Raw genomic sequence first — 25,143 nt, 5'->3', positions numbered from 1 at the left:
GGTGGTGTAGCTCTACTTTAACATGCTACTTCGTTCAAAATTGTTTGATTTGATGGAGGCAAACGATTTTGATGTTTAGAGAGAGAATTACCACCTTAGCTGTAAAGAAGCTAAAAAAAACCCCTTTCTAACCCGTAAGCTTGTACAGATTTGTAACCCATGTCTTCTCACAATGCGATTAATCGCTGACTCTAGCCATGCTGATGTAAAAAAGAAAAAACAAACAAAGGCTGTACAAATTGAGCGAAAGCTGCGTTGGGGAGGGTAGGTTCTTTTTTTTCTTGGCCTAAATTCTGCACTTGATCATGTGTGAGGCGTGTCTTGATTCGTGTCATTGAGAGGGACGCCACAGTCTTCACATCCCACTTCTGAATGGCCGCCTGCTGTTGAAACGTCGTCATCCTTCATCAACATCACACCCAGAGCCAGTGATAGATGGTCTGTCTATGGCTCTGTTCACTCAGTGTTTCCTCTATAGTCATTCAGCAGCGGTGGGCCGCCGCAACAAGAAATTTTCCACCCCTGTTAAAAAGAAAATGTGCAATGAAAGTCATAAATTTGCTTTGCTTTTCCTCCAAAAATCCCAAGAGACAAAGAGATAACATTTAGACTTAATCCAAAAAAAGGCATTTAGTTTTAGCCCTTCGACTACCCGTGTAAACACAAACTGGGACAGACGTGGACTGGAGTTGAACCAACCCCAAAATGACTCCCACCCACCACTGTTAACAAAGAATTATAGGGGAAACACTGCAAGTAGCACCAACACTTGTCCCCATCGATCTAGCCCTCAGACGGCCCCACCTGGGCTCACCGCCTCGCTCACAGCAAATACTCAGAGCTACAGAGTCAGCATGGGGAGGAGGCTGAGGAGGGCGAATCAGACAGTGGAAAAGAATGGGGAGCTACCATGGAGCCTGCCGGAGCCAAGATGACTTCAGGAGGAGGAGGTGGAGGAGAAAGAGGAGGAGTTGTGGGTGCAGATGCTAAAAAAGCCAGGGTCCATGCACCGCACGATCTCCCGCCTGCCATCGACACGGAGGATTCAGACAGGCTGGAAGGGCTGGATGATCAGGGCCAGGAGCCAATGGGAGGGCTGTCTGAGGAGTCACAAAGTGCCCGGGCGGCAGTTTCTCCTCCAATGACCCCTCAGCAGCCCTACATTCAGTACCAGCACTCCTCCTATCAACCCTACCTGGCAATGTGCGAGAGCAGTGGGGGCTCCTACAGAGGGGTATCCCCAACCCTGGTCCACAATTACCCAGGTAAGACTGAGTGAAGGTCGGAGTTAATGTTAAGGGCGTAGTTCAACATTTTGGTAAATATGTTATAAGAGCTCAGAAGACAAAGGCGGAACAATGCAAAAATTAATCTAGGGAACTGTTAGCTATTTACCTCTGTTTCCACCATTTAGTCTCGGCTCAGCTAAGTAGTTTAGCTAAAGTTCTTGTTTACACTTATACTTGCGTATTCACATTAAAATACAGTAGAGTGCTACATCTGAAACATTCAGTTTGAAGTTTAAGCTGAAGCAATAACAAGAATTGATGTGTTAGTTGAAACTGAATCACTGAAAGGCTTTTAAATGAGTGAAGATGCATAGTTACATAGTATTAGCCATCATATGAGTTTTACCTGCTGTCATTCAGCAAATAAAATACCCTTCACTGATTACAGAGGCTGGTGTTTATCTGGCATGTCGCATCAGGTTTGTGCTTTTTAACATCCTAAGATACCAGGAAGATGAGCTGACTATAAAACAGTCAAGCATTTCTTCTTTGTTCCCCTCACACAAAAAGAAGTGGGTTGTTCACTTGCCTGTGCAGTCTGAAGTGCGTACACTTACACACATCACATACGTTATGCAGTGCTCCGCTGCACATAGTCTAATCTCCCAACACTTTGTGAATACTGAGAATATCAGTGAACATAACTGAGCAATATATAAATTTGCTTCTCCGGTGAGTCACTCATTCTTCATTCACAGCTGATGACAGCTCAGCCTCAGCAGGATGGCTGGGGGTCCTTTGTCTGAAAGGATATTGTCACACAATGCTGCCCCCTATACTGGAGTATGAAAGGCAACTGCAACAGCAGGCCTTTATTTATGAAACTGAATTCCAATTCACAACATAATCTCTCATATATATTGCGTCTGTTCATTCTCCTTGTTCATATACAGCAAAAGATGAGTTTGCTTAACATGCAAAACTATATTAAGAAATTTTCTTGATTATTTTTGGCTTAGTTAATTCTTTAAAGCCTGAACCATGAAATAACTGTCAGAAAATTCAAAGGTTTTGAGTATTTGGTGGCGAATTATAAATATATCAATTTGCATATATGAGTTTTAGTAGTGTCACATAGCTACGTTGTGTATTTCTTAAAAATGTAAAGTGCAATTCATTTAGATTTATAATAAAGTTTAATAAGTGCAAGTATAAATATCATATATATCATGTTAAGTATTGCAAATGAATGTACTGGTTTGGAGTTGGTAATATAATTTGTATTTTTTATAGATATGTAAAGTTACTGTGTGCCTGTTTCTTTGTTTCTGTGTTTGTCGTCATAGGTTTTCATTATCCTCTGTACGGTAAGACAGCAGGCAGGGAAGAATCGGAGGTGACACCACCCGGCAGAGGAGGAGCGGTGAGCAGCAAGCAGAGCAGCGACTCATCCTCATCCTCAGCCATGGAGCTGCTGCAGCAGCAGAGCCATCAGTATCACGGAAAATCACCTGCTGTGAGAGGCTTTACTGCCACATCTACACTGCAGCTCACAGCGACACACTTCTGATGTTTGTTTTCCTTCACACGACACAGATCTGATATCTTCCTCAGACAGGAAAAACACCTCAGGGAAAGATAAAGATGGGGGTAAAAATGGTAGCCTGCTTTGATTCCACTCTGCATTTAAAGCAGTCACTCATGAAGACCATCACATAACATCAGCGTGGCATAAACATGCCTTATAAACCCCTAAATAGGAAACTATTGTGACGACCTCAACACATACATGTGCAAAGAAGGTTTTAGGATTATTTTTATAATCAGGTTATTGTTTTGTTTTTCCTTTGCAGACAAAGCAACAGAGAGAGAGAGGAAAAATATACTAAAAGCCCTGCATGTGGGTGTCCCGCAAATGATTTGGTTCGTAAAGACTGGACTTATATTAATAAAGTTCAGCCTGGAAACCACAAAGTAAAGCCGGCAAAATGTTGACTGTATAAGTTAACTGTCTGATGGATTATATTTCTATTCCATTAAATGAGTGTTTAGATGTGCCCTAGACAGTTTTAGCCTTTGTGAAGTTTAACAGTTAAAGAAAAATAAAATCATTTGAATATTAGCACACTTAGAAGTCTCATTTTTTAACAAGTTTAAGGCGCATATATTAAAGCTTAAAGAACCAAAAATGTTTTACAGTAGCCTGCAGGTAACAGGAGAAAAGCAGGAATCAAGTTGCTTCTAACACAATGTACGCAACAAAACATGCACAACTTTTGACTTTACTTTTCGACTTCAGACTGACACTAAAACCTATAGATGCTCCTCCTACATCATGGTTTGTGGTCCACAGGCTCTTCCAGGATTGGTAAGGGTATTTTGGCTAGTCTGTAAGTGGTGGCTGCTTATCTCATATATAACATCTCCCAACCTGAACTTGGATTTTACTCATTAGCTTCTTATTATAGGCCTGAATATGTGTGTATTTAAACACTATCACCATGCAAACTTGTTAACAAAGGCATGACTGTTTCAGGATGTCTTGTCTTACATGGGTCACTTCAGAAGGCAGAAACAAACCTTTTGCTGTTTGCTGAAAAAATCCTAGAGATACAATTTTGCATTTTTTTCTTAAGCTTGGCAAAATTAGCCAAGATAATTCTTGATTTGATTTTGTCAATATAAAATAACTTCTCTTGGCATGATGTGAATGTAATAGATCAAAATAGTGATCACATCTAAAATCTTATGGAGACAGAAAAGTGAAAGGCACAGTGTAAGCGTGTGTGTGTATGTCTGTATGTGTATGTGCGTGCGTGTGTGTGTGTGTGTTTGTAGCCTGGTGAGAAGGGATCCCCTGAGGGAGAGAGAGAGACGGAGAGAGAGAGGAACCATGTGTCATTCGCCCGACACCTCCACACACACCATCACACACACCTGGGTATGAGCTACAATCTGATGTCAGGACAGTACGACATCTACCAAGGTATGAATCTGCAAAACAAACGCAGACAGTGTTTAGATAATGAGATATGCTATACAAAATAACATGTTACTGGAATCACATTACATTTTTCTGTAACATAGTAATCACATTACAGTTATGGTGTTACTTGCATTAAGAAAGTTCTTCAGTTACCTACAGGATTGATGGATTTCAAAATAAAAAAATCAAACGTGCATTTTATTCCTGCACATGCTACAATTAGATGACTTCACATCATGTGCAGGGAGGCAAAAATTAGTTGAGTGGTTGCAAGTTTTCAGGAGTGGACACATCAATAATACTTCTACTCTAATTGCACAAAACGGGTGAGAAGCTAATATTAAAGTGGAAACAGACCAAAAAGCCGAAAAAGCTGTTGCTAATGTGACTCCTTTTGCTGATTTTCAGCTTTGTTGTCAACCTGATGTTTGCTCTTAAACACTGAAAACACATTTTGTGTGTTTGTCCTGGTTAGCATAGAGATTTGTATCATTGTGTGGGGCTACAGCCTAAAGTGAGATTTAAGCTTCTGTGATAAATCTATGCCATAGATGCACCATAACCACAAACCTTTCTGAATCCCTGTGCTTTAACTTACGCCATAACCTCACATGCATCTCCCTAGAAATGTAACAGGATGTCACATTAACAGAGATTGTAATCAACTGTGATTGGCTCATCCTGTAGACCAGCGGTCCCCAACCTTTTTTGCACCACGGACCGGTTTATGCCCGACATTATTTTCATGGACCGGCCTTTAAGGTGTCGCGGATAAATACGACAAAATAAAACTAGTACCGGTACTGAAAAAAAGAAGATTTATTCATAACACACGTGAAAAGACCCAGGAAAACCGAGTTAACGATAAAAACGATAACAAAATAACGCTCAAAACCGATAAAAACCCTAAAAACTATACATTTCACACCTGAGCCTCAACTCTCGCGGCCTGGTACCAAACGACTCACGGACCGGTACCGGTCCGAGGCCCGGGGGTTGGGGACCGCTGCTGTAGACAATGGATCAATTCAAAGAGAGAATCTTCAGCACCAAGTAGTGTATTGGCAGTGGAACTGCAGAGCATTGCATGCACACAACACACACATGGTGGCAACAGTGTCGGCCACTTGAGTGTACTACGACATAGGCTCTAAAAGACTTAAGTCACACATTACTCTCATACTGTTAATTGGTAATTATCTGACAGTGCATCTCAGGCCATGCAAAGCATACGTGATGTCACAAAGGAGAAGTTAAATAAATGACTTTCCTCAGGTACCAGCTGAGGAATGTAGTTCATTACCTGTTTCAAAAAGTAAAGTAATACATGACCTTTTTTTGAGTAACAACTCCAACATTGATCACAGCTGACTTTCTCTTCATGTTCCTATTCCTATGTTTTTAAGGGTTGAGCTCCAGGTCGCTGGTCTCCAGTCAGCAGGTGTCAGGGCACTCCTCAACTGGTACGTTTGAAACACACACTGAAATTATGTTAAAGCTTCACTGGTTCCACCTGGGAAACCAGGGTAAATGGACCAGAACATCTTTAATACATAGACTAGACATCTTTGTTGAGACTTCCTTGTACAACTTTGATTGAAAAGGGTGGAGCAGCATGGACTCATTGTTGGGATACTGCTCTTTAGTCTCTAATTCACTGTCTTTAAAGATCTTGATATACTGCACATATATTTATCGTTTTGCCTGCTTTTATTGTTAGACTTTATATATTGCTTTAGTTCATTTTTTATTATTTCTTTTCATGTACAAGTTCTTAAAAGAAAGGTTTATGTCGCCCTAATAAGGAGACAAATTAAGCACAACTGCTGCTTAGATTTTTAATGCAGATTGCCTTCAAATCACGGAAGCATTTTCTAAGTTAGCTTGGATATTAATACTGTAAAAACTAGGCCCATTTTTGTATTAAAGCTCTGGCACACAGAGTACTGAAGTGGCCAGGGTGTTGTTTTACTGCTGAAATTACTCATCATTTATGTGCAGAATATCCTGTTCTGCTCTCAGTGTGGCTCACAGACTCATAAATTATCTACCAGGTTTTCATATCATGAAATGAATTGGCTAAAATTTTCTCTCATAAAATGCAAACTGAGAGCAAAACGAGCTGGACAATTGTCTCATTTTCATGCCGTCTGCCAGGTCAATAAATCTAATATCTGAAACTTCTCTGCTGGGAATAACAGCTCTCTGCTTATTCGGCTGTGCGACACTCGTACCTCGTTGCTGAAATTATCCTCCAGTAGATCATTACCCTCTCTCCAGTGTTTTCCATATACTTTCATAAACCATATATCACCATGTTTGCTTAAAATTGTGAAAATATTCCAGAGGGAACCTGACAGGCAGTTAAAAAGCTTAATGTGATGATTACAGTACTGCTGCAGACACTGCAGTTGTCTATAAATGTAAATTGCTGTGAAATGGAGGAGATTAACAGCAGTGATGGCAACAGTGGAGGCACACAGCTGCAGAGAAATGAAGAATATCCACGTTTCTCTGTAGAATCCAAAAACAGGAGCAATTTGTAATCTTCCTGGAGTGACATCTGCAGATCATGTACCAATTATCTCTGTTTTTCCTTCAGGTATTAAAGAGTTGTGTTACAAAAAACTACTTGAAAGAACAAATAATAAAATGCCCCTTAAAAGAGATCCTATTTCGATTTTACTGGCTTTCTGTTATATAAATATACTGTTGCAAGGAGATCCTTAATATGGTCATCTCAGGCACATATGTCCCACCCACCTGATGTTTAAAACTTCTTTTTGTAAGTGGACAGTAATCAGGAGAAGGCTGGCTTAAATGTGTCTTTTCTAATCATCTTTTTAAGAATTTAGCAAAAAAGTTCCCGCCAGTATCGGCATCTTATCAAATGCTGTATTAAGTTGTATTGAGATATTTTCAGGATGTGTGCTAGTCATTAATTTATTTTTAGCTGCTCCCACAGAAATGGGTGTTGCTTCAAGGTTACACTGACTCACTGTGCCATCTTGTGGTACAAATTGGTACTACACGAAAGTAGAGCACAGCCCCAGTTCAGCTTCAGTTGATATCTCTTCAGCATATATGTGTGCGGGTCATAAAGATGTAGCAGTTGAATCTTAATGTTCTTTTCAAAGCTTTAGTTAATTCTGAAAAGTTTGAAGTTGGTGTTAAGCACAAGAATTTACAATAAGTACCTTTAACGGGAGAGTCACCGTCAATGAACAGGAGTGAAAACATCTTAATGTCACACAGAGGATGAACTGAGGAGGCTGCACCAACGCCCGGTATAATTTACATTTGATTAATCATGTAAAGTGACTCTATTAGCTTTAAAGAATAAAAATACAAAGTGAAACAATTATAATCTGTCCTATTTATAGTTTACACGATTCAGTGTCCTCTGAGAGGAGGAAGAATTTTCATGGACTATAACAACTATTCATGCAATGTTAGGGATATCATTAACATGAGATAACAACAAGTAGATGTAGCCAGTTTTATGGTATGTTTACACATTAAGAAGCAGGTTGTCCACCCTGGTTCTTGAAAAACATGACAGAAAGCACAACAATGCTGCATTAATTTCAATCATAGCAGTTAATAAACAGTGTTTGTAATTGAAATTGTGTTGTCAAATCTAAACAGGAGGCCTGACTGTTTTCACCCAGCACAGATGCATCTCTACTTCTGTTCAGCATAAATCCTAAGTGTAGTAAAGTTTACCTTTTTTTTTCCTGTCTCCACAGACAGCGAAGGGAAGAAGTAGGACCATGTGACCACGTCTCACATGAGGAATGGCAGATTTATCAGACATCAATTCCATGGTGTTGAATAAGCTTCGCCTCGCTGAGAGGCAGAGAACAAAAAAGAAAAAAAAATCAAGAAAAAAAAACTTCTTTCATTTCTTACTAATAAAAGAAGAACCACTTTTATAACTCATCACAGAGGAACTGATGAGCTGACAGCAGGACGGGAAGCAGGACCAGGACCTGTTTGAGGACGAACTACCTGTATAAATCCAGAATCACTGACTTTTAGAGCTTTTGGTTTTACAGAGTTTTGACAGAAGCAGGTGGCATGTATGAAACAAAACATCCCAGAGCGCCGTGCACTCAGCCCAACCAGGGCTGTGGTACTTAACTTTAGAAATGCACAGTTATTGTCGTGTATTATGATGATGATATGACTGAATGTATTGATGATGACTTACACTTTACCACATTAGTGTGGATCTGTTTTTTTTTTTAAATGGGACAAAAACAGCATTAGGAAGCTAAAAAGTCTATTATTATCCTTATTATTCTCATTATGATTATTGAAGTGGAAGTCCTCCTCCCTCCATAGTGCTGACGCTACATTTGTATTACTAACCTGTAACTTGAGCGTAACCATGTTGATTGTATTGTCTTTATGTGAGAGTAAACCTTCACATTGACCTGCCCAGTGCCATGTAGGAACCCAGTGGTGTATATATTCTGTACAGATTCATGGCAGAGCACTAACATGCTTTATCGTACACTATGTTGATCTCCATCGGCCGTGTATGGGAGCAGAGGGCAGAGCGGGGACGACCGGCAGGAACAGAGCCACTGTTTATCTCGCTGACTTCAGTTTATCTGCAGCACATGTGGTGATGTCATTGGTTAGACTGCATACGTGATGAATACAATCAGTTCGCCCCAGTTTGTGCTTCTTATGAGTGGCAGTGTGCCTGAGGGATGTTAGTGTCTGTGAAATATCTTCACACCTACTGGATGCACTTTCATTATTTGCGTACAGATAGTTTTTCAGGTGTGCTATATTTAGGCCACTGTTGAGTGAAGTATAAGTAACAGATGATTTCTTTTGAACGCATTGCAAATCTACATCACATGCATCTGAGCTTTGTACATCAGAGAAGGACATGGCCACTGTGACTTCCTTTACTTTTGAAGCCTCACCTTTACCATTTTGGTCCCCACCATGTTAGTCTGTTTGGAGTTCATATTTGGCCTCGGGAGTGGGGTGCTAAGTTATCAGCTAGCTAGTTACATCCATAGACTCTAACAGTGCAATGCACAGTCACAGATATCTGCTAATTAGCGCTATATAAGAAAAATTTACATAGCACTAATTACTAACTATAACTTAAGCACAATTAAATTTTATTTGCACGAGCATGTCCTGCGCAGCAGGTCATACAATGTAGAATGTATATAGAGTTTTGTTAAAAATGTTTCAAATGGCACCAACGGCACAAACACAGTTGAGAGATCCAGTTTAGAGACTCCGATTAGGAGAAGAGGTGCAGGCTAGCAGACAGTGATCAGGTACAGCTACCTGGGTTGGCACACCTGCCAGCCTTAACAAAATCCAAAGCTGAGCAGAAAAATTGATACATCCCTTATAGAGTTCTTATGAAAGAGCAGAATTAACTAATTTTATAGCTACATTTTTTGCAGGAGCATTGATTCATTTTGGAGCTAGCCTCCAGCAGCTATTAGAAAGACTGCAATTCAACAGCAGCATCGCATGCATGTTTTTGCATGCACTAGCAAGCCAGACTGATAAAACCAGCGAAAACAACAGTGTTTAGCAGCGGCTATGAGTAATATAGGGATCGTGTTTTCAAAAGCTGAATTGTTTTTTGAGGCATGCTCAGGGTCCATCTAACTGAAGTTCTGGAGCTCGCAGTCATGTCAAATACAGATTACTCTAAAAGTCTATAAATAGACTAAAAAATGCAAATTAGAACAGTTATAGTTTGATCTACTGTGAAAGATCATGTGATATGTGACATGATACGTCTAATCTGATGAGCTCAAGTTAAACAGCTTGGAAAGAGCAAACGTCAAGGCTTAATGTCAAAGTGATTTTGAAGTCAGATGTACAGACTGGGGCTTATAAATTCTGTTGTTAAAATACCTCTCTGTGAAGGATAAGTCCAGTGAACGTTTTCCTTTCTAATGGAAATTATTTACAATAACCTCGAGGCTGTCTGAAACATGGTATTTTCACTCAGGTAAAATAGTGAGTTGATGGCAAAAAACCAAAAACAATAACTGGCACCGATTTGTTTATCAAATGGAACGACTAGATGCAGACTGTGAACTTGGGGTTGACTTCTGTTTTCTTGTTATTCTTTTGTTTTTTCACATTGTGCATTAAATCATTGACTTGCATGAGATTCTGCTCAGTTTCGATTACAACATTTTGCCATCTAAACAGTTTTTAGATGCATACAACAGAATATTTTAAGATTCTTGGGCTCTAGGAAAAAAATAGTTGGTTTGATTACAATATTTATTTTCAATGACACTTACAGTGATAGAAAAGTTGCCAGAAATATCTAATGAGATCAAATCTGCACTCAAATAATGAAAAGTGGATGCACACTGGCCATCCTTTTGTTGAAATGCCCACATTTGTATTGTCAGTGATGACTGTGGGGACATACTGTATATGTGGAGTGCCACAATCCTTCGCCCTGCTCGTGCTCTTGCTCCCATGCTTTCTACAAGTTAACTAGCTCACAGCAGAGTCCCTGATAGACACAAAGGTCTGACTTTACCATTGGTGTTGTACCACTGCCAGCTTAAATAAGGTTCAGTAGATGCATGTATGTTTACAGATGATCCAAAATTTGTTCAAAACTCACTGGAGAACTACTGTCAGAGTGATAATGTTTATATCTGGCATATGTGCTTAAAAAGACCAACAGTAGACCTCTAATAGGCTGTTTCCGCAAATATAGTTTCAGGTTGTCAGTCAAGCAAATAATCCAAGGCTTATTTCACCAGCCCTCTGATCCAAAAGCCTCTGGATGGTCAGCTATTATCAATAGCCACCATGTCAAGAGGATTATGGCTGAGAGTGAGGGCCAGTTAATGGTTTCGATATCAGCTACAGACTCAGAACAGTTCCAAGTATGACCAGTATGATCTCCAAAAATTTGGAAGCACTGACTAATGACTATTGGTTTAGGCTAAAGACATGAGTAGCTCAATATCACAGTGCTGCAGTATGTGTATTTGTGTGTATTAATTAGACAATAGCCTTTATATGAAAGGTGAATCAAATAGATCAAATATCACAGAAAATTGGAGATCACAAAGTAGAGACAGCCATTAGATTAAATGGCCCCCCTATATAATTAACAGAATAATCATGTTTTAACAAATGAGCACTCAACAAACGATTGTGACTATAACCTCGCCAGGAAAGTGTGCACTGGGGTTATAACCCTACTGAACAGTAGGGGGCTTCCTTTTTGTATAATTGTTTTTATTATAAATAACCTCTTGTGGCCCCTTGACTGACGACATCATCCCAGTGGTCTACCTTGTCTATGAGTAGCTCTGCCTCACTCACAACACCTTACCTGCATAGTATCAGTGATCATTCTATTACTTGAATATAGTGCTATGAACTCTGTTTACAAGATGCTGTCAACTTTTGGGAGACACAGTGTTGTCTTTAAAAGGCTGCTTGGTATGTTCAATTCATCCACCTGGTATATCCAGTTATTCACACACTGAAAACGTACAAAAACATGAAACCTGCTGTTGCTTTTTTATACTGTATATGCCTTAATTCATATGTTTGGCAATCATGATTAAAGGATGTTTATATACATTTTTGGTCAGTGAAGGTTTTTTTTGTTTCTTTCTTTCTTTCTTCAGGATATTTGTGTTTCAACAGCATGTTGACCATTGGCTTTTTAAATGTTTGAAAAATAACTGTGTGAAAAACAGTTTTATGTGATGAAGTGTAACACCTTGCATATGACAGGCAAACATCTGTCCTCTGCAAGGTACAAGTGATTTATAGGGTCCTGTTGGAAAACGGTTAGAAGATGATACTAATAGTAATAATACAAGACAAAAATATTTCAGTTAATTCATATTAATGAACAATCTGTCAGTCATTCAAAATAATACATGATTATTTGACATGGTTGAATTTAGAAGTTCGGTTTAAGTGTGTTGCTCTTTGCTTACTTGATAGTAGTAATCAAGGTAATTAATACTAACTAAAATTAAACTAAAATGAAAACTAGACTTGAAAAAAATAATAAAAAAAGATTAAAAAAAATAAGTGAAACGATTTTGTGAACTTGCAAAAGTAACTTTGTTTAAATTCAGCATTAATGTTAATTTGGTTAAAAAAATTTGTTATCATAACCTACCTGAGGCCTTCATGTACGGTGGCCCTGAGAGGCCAAACGGACTGCAACTTAAAAAAAAACACCAGCAATAAGAAAAAAGGTTGCAAAAGCACACAGAACACAACGGAAATAGGGAAAACAACAATGGAAATAGGAAAAAACAAAACAGAAAAAGGAAAAACGACAACAGAAATAGGAAAACTGAAAGCAGTAATAATAAATTCCTGCAACTGGTGCGTCGGGTTATTGTCTCCCCAGAAACACTTCCCTTGTGCTTTTGGAAGTCTGTTTTCTGTTTTCGCTTTTCCTATTTCCCTTGTCGCTTTTGCAGCGTTTTCTTTTTATTGCTGGTGTTTTCTTAAGTTGCAGTCCGTTTGGCCTCTCAGGGCCACCATATTCATGGCTGTGGTTAACAAGGACTGTCCAAAACATCACGTTCAGCACATTCCCTCCATGTGCTAACATAATGCTTTCAAAATTAACATTTTCAAACTATAGGAAGTAAATTTAAATAAGTAAACCCACGCTGGAAACTAAATGAAAATCAGTTATATTAGAATAAAAAAAAATCAAAACTAAATTACAAAATACTCAGAAAACACAAAACTATAATAACTCTGGTAGTAATAGCAGACGTAGCAGTACTAGTGGTAGTAGTAGTAATAGTAGTAGTGGTTAACTTTTACTGCAGTTCCACCTCCAACCAGCATGAGGTGCTAAGAACTCGGGCGCCTTTATCATCACTTCCTCTTTGAAAACAAAATGGGTGGCGCCAAAGCTTGACAACAAAGCGGCTGTTTGCTGCCTGTAACGGTCGTACAGTTATTCTTTATGTAAACTACGTTTCTTTACCTTGACATCTTCGTCAAAACTCAGCTGAGCAGCGGCGGGAAGGAGAGTTTTCCCATTTTGAATAAAACTTTTTTTTCACTTCCCTGCTGTACAAATGTCAACATGGCTGCGAAGACTGACCAACTTCTCATCGTTCTGTCCATTCTGGAAGGTGAGCGATTTAAAGAGCTGGATATCCTCCGATAACCCTCCTACATTGGAGCTACCAGCCATGTTTGCTTATACGTGACGTGTTTGACTCGTTGGTACCACAACTGCAGCCGTTTAACGGGTGTTGTTAGTCCCATGGGGAAAAGCCGAACCTGTTGCTGCTGCAAGTGTTGGTGGTGATCTCAGGTCGGTGAATTAAATCCAGGCTGAGGAGGCATTAAGTGTTTGCTGTTCGAATGACACGCCCTAAGCTGGTGAAGCAGCTATTCCTGTCACTGGGGACAGTATAGAACCCACGTTAATGTCATTTATGCTGAGAAAGCTTCTTACACCTATGACTTTCTATGTCATCGTTGAATTTGCAAGTCATCACATTGTGTTGGTGTTTTGATGAATTCAGGCTTTCAGAGATAATGCATCAGTATTCTGATTTGTGGCTCAGCACACAGCAGATAGGGTGGCCAGGTGCAACACCCCATGTGGGATTTCACTGCTTTCTGTCTCTTGTTCACCTGTTTGGCCTTTGTTGGCCTTTATATTATTTCTTTAAACTGTTCTTTTTATAAGGTGGAGTAGTTATACAGCATACATCTTTAGTGACATTCACAAACAAGAATTGAATGCAAGAGTTTTAAATTATTTCGAATTAAAAGGCCAAATTTACCATGACATTAATGGCCAGCTCAATTAACGAAAAAGTCATAGTCACATATTGATTTATACTGACGTCATGATCATTTAATACAGCTACTTAGATGGTAAAAAGTAAATGGACTGATTCTTATATAGTGCTTCTCTGCTGTGTACATCAAAACCTTTTTGATGTACATAATAGAAAGTGGGACAAAGTAGAGAATTGATCAGCATCTGTGTAACCAGTGTGTCGGAAACACTTTGTGTCAATCCCTAGGTCGTCACTTCCCCAAGAGTCCTCGGCTCAGTCTGGTGGTTCAGGCGAGCTTTGACGGGGAGCAGCTGGCCACGGATCCTGTAGAGCACCGAGAGCAACCGCAGTTCAGCACCGAGCTGGCCTGGGAGCTTGACCGCAGGACGCTGCACCAGCACAGGTTAGATATCATGTGTTTTTGAAACTTTTTAATCACATCCTGGGCTCTATGAGTAATTTAATATTTTTGATCTCATGATACAGCTGTTATTTTCATCATAGATTTATACAAAAGGTCTTTGTCGTTGGATACATTTTTCCAGCCCTGTCCATGTCTATCTTTTATATTGTCTGTTCTGTCAATACACAACTTGACTCCACCCACTGTGTTTAGCTGCGATGCTTCTTTGCTACATGCTTGTAAACAGTGGAAGCATAGCACATTCTACTGGATTTACTATGTGATGACACGACTGTTTTTTTTTTAAAATTATGTTGTTGAGGTTAAAGTTGTGGTAATATTGTAAAAATCTAATTATTATTATCTAATTATTTAATTAAGAACCACAAAATACTAATATTAGAACAATTTCCATTAAATTACAGTAGGTTGAAAAGATTGACTGTAGAGCTGCAACCACATGCCTCCATAGACTGTATGTAAAAGATGGACATAGCCAAGTACATGTAGAGTTACTTGGAACTGCAACCTTGGAAGAAAAATAACACCAACCAGGGACCAAAAAAAGTTTTTGATGTCTGTACCTAATGCTCTGCCTCTTCACAACTGTACAGAGGCTGATTATTGTTATTAATTTTCCATAATTCACATGTTTGGACTTTCTTAAGACTTAAGTCAAAGAGGTTTCTGTTGAGCTGTAACAAATGTTTATTTGGCTAGTTCATGATTCCCTGGTTATTTTCTCATTTAATCGTTTGAGCAACGAGAACAAAACATAATTAGCCAATGTTTCTTTTTTCTTTTTTCGCCTCACCTCCCAAATTGTTACAATAGATAGCTACTCCTCTCTGAGCCTGGCCCTGGTGGAGGTCTTTTCCTGTTGAAAGGAAGTTCTTCCTTCCCTGTCCCCAGGTGTTCGATCACAGCAGTTTGTCTGACTGTTTGGATGTTCTTTCTAATACTTTTGATTTGTTAGGCAGCTACCCTTTGAAGTATTACAGAAAACAAATTTTATCTCAAACCACAAAAAAACCTTTCTAAAGTAGGGTTGTGAAAATGTTAGCCGAGTCACACTAATGCCTCTTGATGGCCTTGTCTCTTCAGACTGCAGCGAACTCCCATCAAGCTTCAGTGTTTTGCTGTTGACCCTGTCAGCAAGAAAAAAGAAAGCGTCGGCTACATTGTCCTTGACCTTCGATCAGTTCAGGAGGTCAAACAGGTGAACGTCTTCTCTGTCTGTCTGTCTGTTCAGAGGTGCGCTGGTAGAAGATTTATTATGCAGGGCTGATGTTCTGATAAATCTGTTGTGTGTATCAGGAGTCACGCTGGTATCCACTGCTCAGCAGTAAGTACACCAAACAGAAACCTTCCCTCCTGCTCAGCATGGTGTTGGAGAATGACAACAAGCCCTCTGAACCTTCACCTGATAGGTTCAAAGCCAAGAAGGCCCCGCCCCGACAAGGTGAGCTCTCCCAGCTCTCTTTCTTTTGTTTTCACCTTCCTTGGTTTTATCTTTTCTCTATTTAACTGTATTACTTGTGTTTGATGGTGATGAGCTGGAACAGTCTACATTTTAATAAACTATTTTTCTTTCTGAAGTCCAGTCGGACTCTGTGCTGAGTCGTCACTGCTGTGCCATATTCCTGCCTTAAAGAAACTTAAAAGAATCAGGGCAAAAGACAAAGCTTGGGATTTTATTTTCCTTTAACATCCTTCTATAAAGTTACTGCTTACTGTTTAGGTTTTGGTCACCCTCAAATATAAAGTGTGAGTAAGAAGAAAAAGGTCCAGATCTTGGCTCAGTTGTAGAGAAAACACTGACTCATGTTTGAAATCTAAGAAGGGAGAATAGTGGGTTGGCAGCATACATGGAGCCTAAATCCAGAGTTTTTAATGTGTAAAATCCGTCTCTATTTAAACCGGGCATACTTTTAACCTCCTCCAGGGTTCTAGATGTGAAAAAAAAATTACTTTTAGAAATTCTTGTCTTTTTTTCTGACAATGACAGACAACTCCAGAGCTTATCCATCATTTTGACAGATTAGTGCACTGATGGAGGATCTGGTGTAACTTTTACTGACATTGTAAAGAACAGTGGTCTGATGGTCTGTCTCTTTCATAACATAATATAGCATTAGTCATGTGTTATGTTAGTCATTACAGGGTCATAGCTGCAGAAGGAGCTCAGATTGTGGGATTTCCGTTCTGTGAAGTGAGCACTTGTAAGATCATAAAGTCGCACATTCAGAAAATTGAATCTCATCATTTCTCTGGGAAAATATTCCCAGTCTATACAGTTGAGCCTTGAGCTGAAGTTCACTTAGTTCATATTTGCCTGTTAAAGTGCACTGACTGCAAGGGCTTTGTGTTTCGGCTGTTACTGCAAGGGGAAAAAATCATAAGGGAGCACTCAGTCTATGTTTCTGTTTACGATTTACTTATGAGGGTGAAGAACTACTATTCTATTACTCATTACATTTAAAACAAATATAATATTTTCATTGAGATTATCACAGTTTATACTTAGTCTAAATGCTATGTGCCGCTTTTTCACAAGATTGCATACACAAGTAGGTAATTCAGAAAGTGAATAAATATATTTTTACTGAGAATGGTTGCAGCTATTGATTATTTTACTAATCGAGTAATCAACTGATTATTCCGTCGATTAATCGAGAAGTCAGATAAGAAATGCTTTTGTTTTATTAATAAGAAATAATAAACATTCAAAAGACAAAAAGCACGTCTTTCAGAATGAACTTTTCATTGTTTTCTATTTTAGAAATTGTAATGCTTTAAAGTTTAACTGCATATAACGTCTGTCAGAAAAAAGAAATCCTTTGATTGTATTTATGTGCCATATTAAAACGTAATTTAAAAAAAATAAAATATATAAATATTAGATATTTTGAATAAATAAATACTCTCAAGTGCAGTCAAAGCTAAATAAAATAAGATATGTAAGCAATTTGTACTCTTGCTTCTTGGAAGGTTTTCTGACATTAATATGAGGCAAGTGTTTGTGTGCTTTTGACAACAAGTTAATGATGTAGACGTAATAATAATTCAGCGTTCTACCTAACAACCCTCAGGTCAGTGGTTCAGAGTTTATTGGTCCATGTACATTTTTATTGGCTTGCTGGGAAAAAAAGCTTTTATTTTTATGAATATTTTTAATTCAGTTTTTAAAAATATGAATGCAATTTAATTAACACAGTATTTTGTATTATTTCATTATTAATCTGAGGAATTGAAAATGCCCCCCTGTAGACTCACCCTGTGTGCTGCAGGCAACGCGCCACGTAAAATAAGACGTCTGTCGTCAGTCTTCAGGAAGCTGTGTAATTTAAACATCCTTTCAGACCAAGTTAACATTCATCTGCATATTTTAATACAACTTCTGGAGACTTACTGCAGATTTATTTGCTGTGTAAACCAAACGGCAGTGGATGGAGCAGCTACAAAGTTCCTCATGTCAGAGTTTGCTGACCAGGTGGTTTGAAGAAGGACGTTAGCTTTTTCCCAGGGAAGGTTTTAATGGTAATTCCAGGATATTTTGGATGCTAGAAACACGTTTTCTTTCACTCAATCTGAGCTCACCTTCTCAGTCACGGTGGTGTGTGTGTATGTGACAGTGTCATCATCACTGCTGTTGTTGTCTTATCAGTGTTTTTGTTGTGAAAAACTGGGGGCTACATGGTCTTACGTTTTATTCATCCATTGCTCCTAAATAAGGTTCAGTTGCAGGTCTGTTTTTAGTAACAAATGTGAATGAAACACTCGCCTGCTCATCGTTTAACACAAGGGCGTGCTAAAGAGCCGTGCTTTTACCTAAGCATTTAGTTTATTGTTGCAGCCCTAACTCTGAGTCCTTTTTGCTGCCAAGTTACTGTAACAACCTGTTCTGACATCTCAGTTTGTACACTTCAGATCTGAAAATGTGTCTGAGGTGAACATTGCTCTATTTAGAGTTAAACTTCTGTTCACACAGTTCCTGGTTTTCAGCCATGATGTCTTGCTTGTGGTTTTGTACAGTCTCACTTCATGCTCAGCTCCGGTTCTTGTGTAAGCGTTGCTCTGCTACCAGCAAACATCAGAGAGGAATAATTGGTGGTTTCAGTGAATAAAAATAAAACTTGTGGTTTCTTCACATCTGCAACCTGTAAGATTTTTGTTTTTGCTCTTTTATTTACTGCTTGTTTTGATCTCCTTGTTATGCTGGTGTAGGTTCCTCCTCGGTGACCGATCTACTCCCAGAGAGGCTGGAGGCCATACTGATCCCAGACCAGGGATACCATCAAGTAGGGCCGGCAGATCTTTGCACCGACATGTTTGTCCTTTCTGTCACCGTGGCCTTCGCAACCAAACTAGAGCAGGTAAAGACCGAACTCTGACCCTGATGCCTGTCTGATCACGTCAGACCTAAATGTTGAATTGTTATTGCTTAAGATAATGTAGCCAAAGTGATGTCACACCCACAAATTTCCAGTATCTGGACTAAAGTTTGATAACAGAAAATGGAGAAACACTCTTTTTCTTGGCTCGCTCGTATGTTGTCACTGCTGCATGGGTTGTTTCTGTTTCCACGTGTCAGATAATGATGATAAACCCAGCTGACAGCATCCCCAGGCCTGCTATTTGGGGTCATCTAAAGGCACTCTGGGAGAAGCTGAGAAAAGTATTAAAGAAATAAAAGCACAGCAGTTTTCTCAGAATGACTTCTAAAATATGGATGAAGAATATCACAGGTGGTTATTGTTGTTGAAAGATTATTGCTTCATCTCTTAACTGCTCCTACAGGGACTGCCTCCTTTGGAGTGTCATAATAAGAGAGCAAAGACACTGAGTATCTCACTGCCAAATTAAACCAATCTCTTCTCCAACCATTACAATTAGAATTGTTTTCACATTACACGCTGCGCAGCATTAGTTATAAATCTTAATTAATGTGTAGTTGGGGTGTTTTTATTTTATAGCTTAATGTGGCAGTAATTCTAATCTTGAATGTTTAGTATAACTATTAATTAATGTCATGCATATATTAAACATACTAAAACTAATAAATGAATTGAAAAAACATGGCTATGGTGTCAGGGGCCCAGATTAGCAGTTGCTTTTAAATGTAAAGCCAATCCCTGCTGGCCTACAGCCTCTCCCACAAGATGTCTGCAGGTGGCAATAAGAGCCCTGCAAAGAAACGAGGGAGAGCTGAAGCTGATAACCAAATGACGTCCCAGAAACCCGAAAGCAGAGCGGGTGAGAGAAAACAAAGGAACCTGCAGGCACCCATTAATTGTCCTTCTACTGGTTCACCAATGGGAGCCATTTTCAATTATTTCATGCGCTGTAGATTTTTTGACCAAAAGCTCTCGTTTTTATAGCAAAAATAAAGGCAGAAAAGTAATCGTTTTATCCCCAGAAGCCAAAAATGTAATTAAATGGAAATCCAATTAGTCGACCAGCCCTGCAAAGAAGAAGGGAAGCGCTGCATGGCTCTGATGGCTGATGTGCTCTTCAGTGAAACAGATAAAATAATAAAAAAACAGAATTCAAGAAGTACTAGCAGGGGTTCTCTATAAACAAATAAATGAATGTCATATTGACAATAACTCACTGTTGAATAGCCTAAATGTAATCAGATTTTTAATTTGAATTGACGACTGTGTTGCAGTGGTTTGCACTGCTACATCACAGCAGCTGTCGAATCCAGCAGCTGTCTTTCTGTGTACAGTTTGCATGTTCTCTTTGTACCTCTCTGGCTTCTCTCTGGCTTCTCAGGCTTCCTCCCCCACAGTCAAAACACATGATGTGATCCCAAATTGGTCATAGGTGTGTCTTTGAGCCTGAAACTGTCCAGGGTGAATTCTGCCTCTTGCTGGATGACAGCTAATTTAGGCTTCAGCCCTCCGCAACCTTGACTTGTTCAGCAAGAACTACCATGAGTGAAAGAAAGCCTCTGGCTATTGAAATATATCTAGAGAAGTAAATCTTGAGAAATGTTCTGTAGAGGAACATGTGGAAGGACCATTAACACTTGCAGCTGCCAGTTTTCTCTGTCGGTGTACTTCAGGGTCACGCAACCGAGTAAAGTCGTTTGACTTTTGCTAACATTTTCTTAAAAACTGTATGTTTGAGTTAACTATCGATTAATTAAAAGTGAACTTCAAGTATTTATTCATATTTAACTTTAAATGAATGTTTTTTTATGGTAAATGGTAAATGGCCTGTATTTATATAGCGCTTTACTAGTCCCTAAGGACCCCAAAGCGCTTTACATATCCAGTCATCCACCCATTCACACACTGGTAATGGCAAGCTACATTGTAGCCACAGCCACCCTGGGGCGCACTGACAGAGGCGAGGCTGCCGGACACTGGCGCCACCGGGCCCTCTGACCACCACCAGTAGGCAACGGGTGAAGTGTCTTGCCCAAGGACACAACGACCGAGACTGTCCGAGCCGGGGGCTCGAACCGGCAACCTTCCGATTACAAGGCGAACTCCTAACTCTTGAGCCACGATCGCCCCGGTTTATGAAAATCTGCAGCTTCTGTGGGAGTTAAAATTGTTATAAAACAGTTCTTCAATAAAATAGTAAAATATATATAACTCTATAACATTATCACACACATGCACACACTCGTATTTTACCAGCATGCTGACTGAAACTGAAAAATTATCTTCACATGTACATGTAGACTTTAAAAGAGAATCCTTTAAAACCAGAAATGTTTTTGTTTCGCTGTAGTTGGTCCCCAGCACCATGAAACTGTCAGCGGAGGGCTCAGAGTTCTTCTTCTACTATTCTTTACTGGGGAACGACATAACCAGCGAGCCTTTCCACAACCTCCTGAGTCCTGACTTTGAGCCAGAGCGCGCGTCTGTGCGCATCCGCAGTAGCAAACAGATCCTCAAAGCCTTCCTGTCTCAGCAGCCCAGTTTACAGGTGAGTGCCTGACTGGGAGCTCCTGCCTCCCAGTTACCTGCTGTGTACCTGTATGTCTTAGTCCTTTCTCTTCCTCAGATCCACCTGTGCTGTGGGAATCACTCTTTGGGCAGCACTGACATTTCTCTCTCAGCTCTGGCTGGTATTTCCACGGATCTGGATAACAAAGCAGCGACACTAGAGGGAGCCTTTCTCCTGCAGCCTCCGAAGCGAGTCAAGCAGACGCTGCCTGCTCTGCCCACCGACCTGCAGCCGACTCTGGGAGTGGCTGTAACCCTGAGGAGGGAGGAGGTCACACTGCAGGTAAATGAAAACAAGTACTCAGAGTTTAATTTCTAAAACATTTATGATTGGGATGTTGTCAGCTCTAAATTACATGAGATGAATGAAGGATGAATCTTTGCACTCACAGCAATTTGGAGGGAGAGCAGAACTCTGCATAGAGCCTCAGACTAGATTTCATGTGTTTCTTTACCACTGTGATTTTATAACTTCCTGATGCATTGGTTGTTTTTGTTATGCTTTATGATGGACCTGAGTTGTTGTCCGATTATCACACTACATGTCATGCTGCATGGTCTTGTGTCCTTTCAGCAGTCTGTGGGGAATAAAGAGGCTAGTGGAGCGCTGTCTCCTGCTGTTCCTCCTGCTGAACAGAGACCTCGAAGCTCTTCTCCAGTCCATAAGCCTGCAGGGTCTCCTCCACATCCTGGTCCTCGGGGTCCTCCTCTCCCTCCTCCTTCATCTCATACAGAGAGCGAAGCAGAGAGTCTGCTGGATGAGCTCCGGCACGGCAGAGAGCCGACAGGATTGGCAGGTAGGACTTAAAATAAGCAGCTGTCATTTTCACACGAGAAGTTTGAAAGGTTTAGAGCTGAAGTTTGTTCACTGGTGTCCAGCTACAGATTTGGAGGCTCCAGCATCGCTGCCCAGACAGCCTGAGGCTGCAGCGGATGGTGGAATGTCATCCGTCAGTGTTTCTGCTCCCAAAGTCTCCATCCCCCCCTCTGCTCATCACTACTGCTTCTCTCTGGACCTTCGCAGCCTGGGAAACCTCAGCTTACCCCACCCCATTGCTGCTACGCTCAGGTGAAACACTTTATCTGCTTTCAGCTGTCAGAATGAGTTTTTCCACATACGGTGCTGTGCAGAGATTTTAGGGAACTTTAGATGTTCACATTAATATCTGTCAAACACTCAGCAGCATTGAGCCTGAGTCAGGAGGAAGCATTTTAATTTCCATTCAGTTTTATTTACATGGTGCCAAGCATTAGAAATTGCAGCTTGTTTACAACAAAGCAAAGAAGGACTCATCCAGGCTGGAGAAACTGATCAGGAGGGCTAGCTCTGTGGTCGGCATGAAGCTGGACACTCTGGTGACAGTGGCAGAGAAAAGGACACTAAAGAAACTGATGGACATTATGGACAATGCCAGGCATCCTCTGCACACGGCCATTAACAACCAGAAGAGTCTGTTCAGTGACAGGTTGCTTCTCCTAAAGACAAGAACTAACAGACTTAAAAACTCCTTTGTCCCACACGCCATCAGACTGTTTAACTCCTCTCTGGAGGGGAGAGGGAGGGGAAACAGGAGGACAAAGGAGGGGGGAACAACTAAGCTGTAGTGCCTCTTCACCTCACTGTGCAATACCTTTTGTGCAATACTTTTGTAAATAGTCAACGGTGCAATAGACTCAATACTTGAAATGTGCAATTCACTTGTATTTTTATTTTTATTCCTATTTATTCTATTTATCCCCTTCGTATATTTTATTTATATTGTCTCTGTATTTATATATATATATATATATATATATATATATATATATATATATATATATATATATATAAATAATATTCTGTAACTCTGTAACTTCTGTCGGTGCTGTGCTTTTTTGGAAATCGAATTTCCCAGAGGAACCCACCCGAGGGATTAATAAAGTTCTATCTAATCTAATCTAATCTAATCTAACAATTAAAAAAATATTATGTCAATTGAATTGATAAGAATTTAGCGATTCTGATGCCATTATTGATATTACTTTTTAATTCATATCCTTATCGATTCTCACGGGGTTCTCATTGACTCCGCCTTGAGAGTCATCACCATCACTAAGCAAGATATCGAAGACATTCGATTCTTGCAAATTAATTGCATGCTGTGGGTCGAAGGTTTGTTGGAGGTATTTTTCCTCTTTTTTCTGAGTCATTACTGGTTTTACAAATAATGCAGTGCGTTACTTAAGTATTTACTGGAGAAATTAATTAATTACACAATGTGATGCATTAGTTTCTTGTTTCTCCGTAAAGTCACCTGAAATGCATTTTCTCATAGTTACATTTTACAATATAAGGCAATAGGCCACACCCCAACATACCGGCACCTAATGCACTATCCTAATGAGCACACACGTGATCTTTCTCTTAGTATGTAAGCACAACACCGGCAACACAAAACAAACATGAAAACCAGCACAAAGCGATCGCCACAGTGATTCTACTTTAGAAACATTAACAGGTAGAAACTGAGGCTGTAGCCTGAGTGGTCATCTATTTGTTAGCTGTTGAGGTTCAGGGTCTGGCTGCATAACTAAAATTTCTGGGCCTAAAGTTGTTATTAATGAAATACACAAATTATTTGCATTAAGAACATACAAATCCTGTCTGCCATGATTTCGTTCCCATATAAAAAACAAGCCCAGTTGCGACTTGCAATCATGCAATGCTATCAGTGCCATTAAACCTGTTTATATGTTCTCAAAAACCATAAGATGTAAACTACCTGCTAAGTATCTTGAAAACTGGGTTAATGGGGCCAGTAACGATTTTTAATTGTTAACATGTACAAATAAATGTACTGATTTTACCTTTAGTGCTTTAAAGGTCTGTATAAGTGTGGATGGTTAATTTATCAACTGTTCAACATAGAGGAAGTAGTTTTCCTGTATTTTACTCACAATCATCACTTCTAACATTTTATTTTAAAAAATCGGTTATAACAAACATGCCTTTAAAAAAATTATTATCGTAAGATTTCATGGACTTCTGTCTGGTGTTTGATTGAGATAATTTTCTATTTAGGAATCCATCCAAATATTTAGTGCAGTGGTTTTAATTTTATCTGTTCATTGATGGTTGTATATTTGTCACACTTCAGGTACTCCTACCAGTTCTTTGGCAGTGCTGCTCCGATCATGACTAACCCTCCTGTGGAGCTGCAGAGGAACACGGAGGTGTCTCTGCCTCAGTCCTACTGCGCCTTCGACTTTGCTGCCCTGCCACAGCAGCTACAGGAAACCTTCAGCAGGTAGGGAAAAAAACTTCATTCTTCCATCAAAATTTAAAGAAGTGCAGCTATTATTGCAACTGATGGACCCTGTTTTTAATATCATGCTTTAAACATATGGAAGGAGATCAAATGTTGATCGCAGTTAAATAATTCACTTTCATTCAGTATCAGTAAATATTATCAGGAAAAAATATTCAGTGTAACTTACCTTGTATAATTATAAAGGTCCAGTGGTGATATTTTTAATGATAACACAGTAAAACATAAATAAGTGCAAAGAAACCATCTCACCTTCATACATTATTTAAACAAAGCTGAGCTGTCGGGTTTATCGTTGGTTTGCTCTTTGTCCTCCTGCTTGAGGGATCAGCTCTCTGACTCTGTGTCAGCCAACAGGCACAAAACTCTTCTGATGGAAAAATAACTCCAGACCTATTATAATGACAGCTCGAATAGTGTTTCCTTTTAAGTTATCA

The 25,143-nt window shown here is 39.6% G+C and overlaps 2 protein-coding genes across 5 annotated transcripts in view; both read left to right on the top strand.

Moving 5' to 3' along the window:
* znf608 (zinc finger protein 608) overlaps positions 1 to 11,832 on the top strand; it is a 65,870-nt gene extending 54,038 nt beyond the window's left edge. For both annotated transcript variants that reach the window (XM_026186078.1, XM_026186077.1), the window contains exons 5-9: positions 788 to 1,265; positions 2,576 to 2,745; positions 4,068 to 4,215; positions 5,622 to 5,678; positions 7,965 to 11,832. In XM_026186078.1, the coding sequence (XP_026041863.1) occupies positions 788 to 1,265; positions 2,576 to 2,745; positions 4,068 to 4,215; positions 5,622 to 5,678; positions 7,965 to 7,984 (873 nt within the window). In that variant the 3' untranslated portion in view covers positions 7,985 to 11,832. The remainder of the gene's footprint in view (positions 1 to 787; positions 1,266 to 2,575; positions 2,746 to 4,067; positions 4,216 to 5,621; positions 5,679 to 7,964) is intronic.
* A 1,297-nt stretch (positions 11,833 to 13,129) lies between these two features.
* Positions 13,130 to 25,143, top strand: part of cep120 (centrosomal protein 120) — a 34,755-nt gene continuing 22,741 nt past the window's right edge. The window contains exons 1-10 of one of the 3 annotated variants that reach the window (XM_026186080.1): positions 13,130 to 13,367; positions 14,277 to 14,433; positions 15,538 to 15,652; positions 15,751 to 15,895; positions 18,661 to 18,809; positions 21,181 to 21,378; positions 21,457 to 21,681; positions 21,976 to 22,195; positions 22,278 to 22,467; positions 24,536 to 24,685. In XM_026186080.1, coding sequence (XP_026041865.1) covers positions 13,319 to 13,367; positions 14,277 to 14,433; positions 15,538 to 15,652; positions 15,751 to 15,895; positions 18,661 to 18,809; positions 21,181 to 21,378; positions 21,457 to 21,681; positions 21,976 to 22,195; positions 22,278 to 22,467; positions 24,536 to 24,685 — 1,598 coding nt within the window. In that variant the 5' untranslated portion in view covers positions 13,130 to 13,318. Of the gene's footprint in view, positions 13,368 to 14,276; positions 14,434 to 15,537; positions 15,653 to 15,750; positions 15,896 to 18,660; positions 18,810 to 21,180; positions 21,379 to 21,456; positions 21,682 to 21,972; positions 22,196 to 22,277; positions 22,468 to 24,535; positions 24,686 to 25,143 lie in introns of all 3 variants that reach the window. The other 2 variants (XM_026186082.1, XM_026186079.1) reach the window with 2 other exon arrangements.

The sequence above is a fragment of the Astatotilapia calliptera genome, chromosome 12 (genome assembly GCF_900246225.1).
Source record: "Astatotilapia calliptera chromosome 12, fAstCal1.2, whole genome shotgun sequence".
Taxonomy (NCBI): Eukaryota; Metazoa; Chordata; class Actinopteri; order Cichliformes; family Cichlidae; genus Astatotilapia; species Astatotilapia calliptera.
The sequence above is the reverse complement of the archived record's forward strand: the minus strand, read 5'-3'. Positions and strand labels throughout refer to the sequence as shown.